General features: G+C 39.7%; 1 protein-coding gene across 1 annotated transcript in view; it reads left to right on the top strand.

The window, feature by feature from the left end:
• LOC109825528 overlaps positions 1-1,739 on the top strand; it is a gene marked incomplete at its 5' end in the record, with an annotated part of 25,175 nt that extends 23,436 nt beyond the window's left edge. The window contains 2 exons of the mRNA XM_020392379.1: positions 162-249; positions 1,405-1,739. Of these exons, the coding sequence (XP_020247968.1) occupies positions 162-249; positions 1,405-1,535 (219 nt within the window). The remainder of the gene's footprint in view (positions 1-161; positions 250-1,404) is intronic.

Raw genomic sequence — 7,342 nt, forward strand, 5'->3', positions numbered from 1 at the left:
GAAGTTCCCAGGCTTCATGTTTGCAGTATATATAGTTTTTCTTTTAATATTTTGGCTACAGTATGAGGATATTATCTATATTGCAATCTCATGACAAATGTTCGTTTCTTGCAATTGTATGTGCTTAGATAATTGTAACCCATTCTTGCATTCTTTCTCAGGTTGAAGAACTATTATTAGAAGATTCTCGGATAGATCAATATCCAAAGTTAGTCAAGGGGGAGTCAAAGGTGGTGTTGGAATGGCAAGGTATACTCCCTCTTTTAGAACTTTTCTCTAGTTTCATTGACAACACTGGCATGCTTAAAACATGTATTTTGTTGATAATTAGAACAATGCAGGAATATTTTATCTTATGTAAGCTCTTTCAAGAGAAAAGCAGTTTGGTATCAAGTTCTGCTGCCGATTTCTTACTCTCCCTTGATATTCTGCTTGTTATTCCTCAGTTTGTCTCCTAAGTGAATGAATGCTGAACCCAGTTGATAACAATTCCTTGGGAAATGCAGCTTAATGCAAACCAGTTTAAATTTGAGTTGTAACAAGATCTGTTTCTATCAGTCTTTAGTCAGAATATATCGAGGTTTGCACAGATGCTAATATTAGTTTTTAGTTGGGCCATGTGCTGAGTTTATTAGAGAATTTGGCTCAATTAGTCTTCAGTTGGACCACCATGATCTTTGCACAGATATATGGTTACATGTATCTACACATACAGGTACATTCATACAAATACATATGTTCCAAATAATGCCAAAGAGTCATGCAGATTACTTGCTGTCAATACACACCCTTTCAAAATCACATAAAAGCTAGTGGTCCACACCCTATATTTATTACAACCATCTTAATTCCCATGTTCCGTCTCACAATTAGCATTTTATGTTCAATCTCGTCATGTATGACTATCCAGACAAAATTTTGCCCTTTCTTCCGTAAATCTACATAAATTCTAACCTTGATTTACTGAATGTGGATTGCAGATATTCTTTCACATGCTTCTTTTTATTTATCTAAACTAAAACTTATAACCTTTTAGTTAAACAAATCAATGCAAAATTAGTTCTTCTTGGGAAAGATTGATATAGAGAAATGATATTCTCAATTTAGACGAAAGATAGGAAATCATACTACGGACTTTGTTGAGAAAGTGCTGACTAAATGAGGACAACTTAAAAAAAGGGATTAGGTGCAAAAAGGCCTGCATCATCAACGTCTAGGATGCTCTTAGAATATGTGGCTACAGCCTACATTTATTATTGTTGTTCGAGTATTAATAATACATATTGTGCCTTTTTATTTTCTTTCTGTGCATTAATGGAGACAATCTGTATGCAATTTATTTTTTCTTTCTTCTTGTTTTTTTTTTAAACCGGTGTATTAACTGGTGCGGGTTATTCTCGGCAGTTGATAGTTCTCTGAGTTCGAAAATGCGGCAAAAACGCGCATTAAGCAAGACCAAGCCTGAGAAGCACGTGGATATATCTTCTAGTTATCAGAAGCGGGAATCTACTGTAAATGCATCCTTAAATTCTTGAAAACATGGCACTGTATAGTCCAGTCTCATACTACGTACTCCCTCTGAAAGTGCTGTAATGTAGAAATGACGTTGTATTTTAAGTGTTTGCGATACAAATGTAGCGTTTGAGTAAATCACCTACTTGAAATGTTATGGCAAATTCCATGACTCCTGATGTGATACTGCGGAATGTTTATGATCAGTTTTGGCTGTTTATTCTTTATTTTAGGAAGTAAAATATTCAGTTGAACCTTCATAAAATGTTGGCAAAATGCAGTGTATGCCAGAAAATCTATAAATATATGGATGAACATGAAAATGGTTCGTCTAACTAGAAATATTATTAATCTAACAATAAAATAAATTAAAGTACTTTACTTATAAAATGTCGCAATGCATTCTTATTAGAGCAAATAAGTTTGTGGAACTTACCGTTGTTGCTGTTGTAATTGTTATACTCTCTTTCGTTTGTATATGCAGTTTCATTCACTTGGAAGGAATGGGCGGTAGATGGACGATAAAAACCCAAGTTTTATTAGACAAATGATCTTCAAGAATAACAATTTCGAAGTTTCTGTTTCTCAATAAAGGCAAATGTATAAAACAGAAAAAATAATAAAATGAGAAAGTTAGATGAGATTCTTATTGTGAGGTAGTCCAATAGGCTACAAGGTACGATGATCAGTGCTAAAAATAGGATAGATCTTAAATGGTTTAAAAAATTAATTTATTATATTAGTTTGATTCATACCCTAGAAGGCTTCAAATTATGTGAAAATTTCATCATGTACATTTGACAATGTTTCGAACAAGATGTACAATTCTAATCATGGACTAGTCTAATTCCCGATAAGATTTGGTCACCAACTCACAACATCGTTACTTTATAGGACAAATTTTCAAAACAGACCCTTTTGGGTTTTTTTTTGCAAAAAACGACCGGTTTTGAAAAAATTTACAAAAACCGACCTGTTTTCAGAACAGCGTTGAAAACAGGTCGGTTTTTGTAAAAAAATTTCCGAAACTTCACGGGAGTTCAACTCCCGTGAAGTTTAGTGTATTTTTAAACTTCACGGGAGTTGAACTCCTATGAAGTTAACTCCCGTGAAGTTTAATTTCTTCATAAATCTTCACGGGAGTTCAACTCCCATGAAGATTTATGCACTTATGAAACAATATCGCTAGAGAGCCGCTCTCTGGGAAGTTGAGACTGCAACTTCACGGGAGTTGAACTCCCGTGAAGTTGCAGGTTATACAAAACATGCACAGCCTGCTGTGCATGTTTTGTATACGTACCTATTAACTCATATATATATTAACTCATATATATACCAATTTATTTACAAACAACAATCACAATAATATATACATGATTCAACCATGAATTAAACATGCACGATTATGTATATGAACAATAATTGATCTTCAAAAGTTTAGTATTTGAAAATTCAGGAAAGTTACAAATTTTAACAAAATAAGTTCAAATACAACCCAATATAGCTCCCCTCCTTCCTCTCCCTCTCTTCCCCCTCCCCCTCGCTCTTCCCCGCCCCTTGGGTTCCTACTGATGAGCCTCAACTATCTGAGTATCCGGCTGTGTATGAAGCTGTGAAGTGCCGGCTCCATCGGCATGCGAAGTGCCGGCGTCATCATCACGTGGCCGTCGACGTCGAGTGTACGCCTGCCCAAATGAGTGAGACCTGTCCTCACGGCCTGCGAACTCATCGACATGAGTCTTATGAAACACCTGCGCTATGCTCTTCTTGATCCTGCTGATGAGCCCTAACGCCACCTGATCCTGAATCTCAGTCACGTGCGCATCAATATCAGCATCAATGCTATCTAAAACACGGATCTGTGAGGTAAACAATTTATTAAGTACCAACTCAATAAAAAATGTTATAATTTAGCTTAGAAACTTATTTAATCTCTCTCGTTCATCCCACTAGGGATGTAACTATCTGTTGGTGGGTGTGGTATGTGTCCAGCTGACGGCTGTGGGTCACGCGTGATCCATCTACGTGTGATACCCTAATACCAACTCATATATGCGGTATAGTCAACAGTTGTGGGCCTCGTATCCTGTATGAAATCTCACCTGTGAACCCACCTGTCTATGTAGGTCGCACGGACTACGGCCCAGTCAGTACGGTGCGATGTAGGGTGCCACCAACGATCGATCTGCTCGACAGGATCTGGAATATGCTGAGAGAGCGTAAACTACCGTAGCACACTGTCCGGGACATGCATCTCTAATCGAGAATTGCTACAAGTGTGGAGTCCATTATATGTCGTGATTTTGAATTGCCTGCCTACTCTTACACCCGAGCGTGAATTAAGCTTCCACGGACACCTCGCATTGCCGTCGTGGTGTCCACTATTATCTTCGACATCGTCATCTTTGCGATAGAAACAAACCACATTATAGCTTGTAGTATTATTTTTGGTTTTTTTGGTTGGCCTGAACTTCACATTTTTTGCAAGGGAATACAGTGCGAATAGCATGGATCAATTTCTCCTTACTCTCGTAAAAATCTCCCTTCATGAATAATAAGTCCTCGGCCTGTGTATCAACACCGCTATTAGTGCCAATAGGAACACTTTCAATCACGGAGTTATCAATCCATTCATCTCCTTGAAGTTCATCGGACGGCGGATCCTCTAAGACGACATACTCATTATTAGCATAATATCCGTCGATGTGTTGGTTTTCCCCGTCATCACGATCTATCAAGGTCATGCTATTAATTTGTAATCCCTTCTCTTCATCACCATTCTCGGATTCGACACTTGCATTATCTTCTTGAATTCCCGTGTTAGTATCGAAAGCATTCGAAGTGCCCACGAACGAAGGACCGCTAATGTATTGTGATTGTGTCCAACATTCATCTTGTTGAGGAGATAAAAAGCCTACGAAATCAACTTCGTGGTCCTCCAACATGCGGGAATACATTCCTTCGTAATTCAACGATTTTCCCAAATCCCTCTGACGTTTTTTAATGAACAATTCGACCGAACGCTTCTCGTCGTGTAAGACATGAATGAGACCCATATTGTAGTCACTTGATATTTGAATGCCACTTGTTCTGTTCCCCACAACAGGATAATTGTAAACCACACTGAGGTGATACTCACGTGAGTTGGTTAATGTAAGTTTGTGTAATTCATTAACCAACTCATCGAAAGTATACGATTTTGTTATGAACAACGGTCTCGTCGCGCCTCCTTCATAAACGGGCATATTATTTTCGAGGTAATTAATCTTCTCATCATAAGAACAGAGAATTACGATTCGATCGTTCATCGTTACCTCTGAAGAGTGAAAAATTCAAGATCAATATTACACGAAAAGCCGAATAAATATTGATTGTTACTAATTTTTACATTTAGGTAGTAACTCTAATTTCCACATTAATTGATAATTTCAAATTATTTAATTTTTCTTCACAAAATTCGTAAATAATTCACAATTAAATTATAAAATCTAATTTATGTCATACATATGTAGTTGTAGGCTGTCTAAAAATCATAATAGATAGCTGATCCTCATCAAACACCGATGATGGAAGTTACAATTTGACGACTTCCAGAAGGCTACAATTCGAAGACTTTCACATAGATCGCTGAAGGTTACAATCTGACGACCTACACGACAACTGATGAGAGCTCTAGTTTAATACTCATATTCTCAAGGAGCCAAGACGAAGATTACAAGACAATGATCTTTGCAACGCTTCGACAGAAAGAGACTACAAATCGACGGTCTCTTCAAACCAAGATGTGGAAATCCTCCCCGCGCACCAGCATCAAGACATACCGCGTTCATAGCCACGAACGCAGCGCAAACGCAGCTCCAAACGCTGCAAACGCAGCTCAGATCCGCTGCCAAACGCAGCACAAACGCAGCTCCATCGCTGCCCAAACGCAGCTCTTCACCGCTGCCGAACGCAGCTCCATCGCTGCTCAAACGCAGCTCCATCACTGCCCAAACGCAGCTTCCAAGCTGCCAAACGCAGCTTCCAACAAAATACTGCGTCCGAGCTTCCAGACGGTGCGTTTGAACGCAGAATTCACGCCAGAACGCGGATTTTGCATTTGACTCGTCCAAACACGAGCTGAACAGTTTCAAAACTGTTTCCCACGATCTGAGGGGATCACAACTCCACTCAGGAGTGATTTAAGGGGCGGTTATATTACATTAGCCCCACTTAGGAGCGAATTAAGGAGGTGGTTACACCCCTTAATCCCCTATAAATAAATGAAAATCAATTCAGTTCAGGGTCGGTCTTTTAGATCCTTCTCGTGGGCAGCAAAGAAGAGATCTCGGGCTGGTTTTGGGGCGGTCGGTTGGAACTTATTGGCAGCGAAAAGAGGATCCTTCATCCTTCGGTTGGAGCTTTGGAGATCGGCAACAAGATCTTCTTCATCCTTGGCTTATAACCGACTTTCGGTTAAATCAACTCTTTCATAGAGTTTTAAACTCGTTCAGAGTTCTCCACAACGTCAAATCGTGAGGAGAAGACCACGTTCCAGTGAATCAAGATAGCGAAAAGAGGATCCTTCATCCTTCGGTTGGAGCTTTGGAGATCAGCAACAAGATCTTCTTCATCCTTGGCTTATAACCGACTTTCGGTTAAATCAACTCTTTCATAGAGTTTTAAACTCGTTCAGAGTTCTCCACAACGTGAAATCGTGAGGAGAAGACTACGTTCCAGTGAAACAAGACGTCGGATCGTCAACGAGAAGCAAACTCGACGCGAGCATTCGAGGGAGGCATCTCATCGCCACCGTGAAGAACCCAGAATTAAACAAAGGAGAGAATCAAATTCATTCTCTTCTCTTTTGTAATTAGGAAATCCAATTGTAACTGAGATTAAAGGAATACAAATCAAATTTTCCTTTATAATTTTCACATTTATTGATAATTTTTCCTCTAATTTCACAAAATTATTGATAATTTCCACACTAATTCCACAAATTTTTTGCACTTCACAAATTTCGTAAATAATTCACAATTAAATTCTAAAATCTAGATTTTTACATGTAATCACAATCAAATAGTGAGAGTATACAAAAATTAGAGAGTATAAATTTTTTTAGAAAGAATTTACCTGTTTTTTAGACTGAGACTGAGATCTGACAACGATCTGACGACGCCGACGATCGGAAAGGAGATGACGGCCAAGTATGAGGAGTTACTCTCATCCGGATCCCTTAGCCCCAAGGCTATGCGCAAGATCCACAAAGTCTCCAAGGAGACTAAAGCTCCAATTGTTGCTCCTATGCCGAAGGAAGCCTTCTCCTTCAACCAAGAATGCTCGAACAGCCCCTCCTCCGAAGGAGTGGGCTCAGCTTCGGCCAAACTCGTCCACCGAGTTGAAGGCTCTGCGTTCATGCCAAAGCGACGTTTCTCGGGTCACGAAAGGCCCATAACAGCGACCAACTCTGTCGACGACATCACTGCAGAGACCTTAACACAGGCCAACAAGAACGCCGCTCGACGAAGAAGAAGATCTCGACGACAAGTACAACTTCGAGGAAATCGATCCTCCAACCAACGCGAGCCTCGCGTTCGTAAGCCTAAACGCAACCATGCGCTCTGCGTTTCTGTTTCAGAATGCAAGTCTCGCGTCTATGAGCCCAAACATAGGCTCTGTATGAAGAAGACTGAGCGCAACCCTCAGGGGTGCGTTCCACAAAATGAACGCAACCCTCAGGGGTGCGTTCCACAAAATAAACGCAACCCTCAGGGGTGCGTTCCACAAAATAAACGCAACTCTCAAATATGCGTTTCATCAGCAAAACCTGAAGCTCAGGCATGCGTTC

Source organism: Asparagus officinalis, chromosome 10 (genome assembly GCF_001876935.1).
Source record: "Asparagus officinalis chromosome 10, Aspof.V1, whole genome shotgun sequence".
Lineage (NCBI taxonomy): Eukaryota > Viridiplantae > Streptophyta > Magnoliopsida > Asparagales > Asparagaceae > Asparagus > Asparagus officinalis.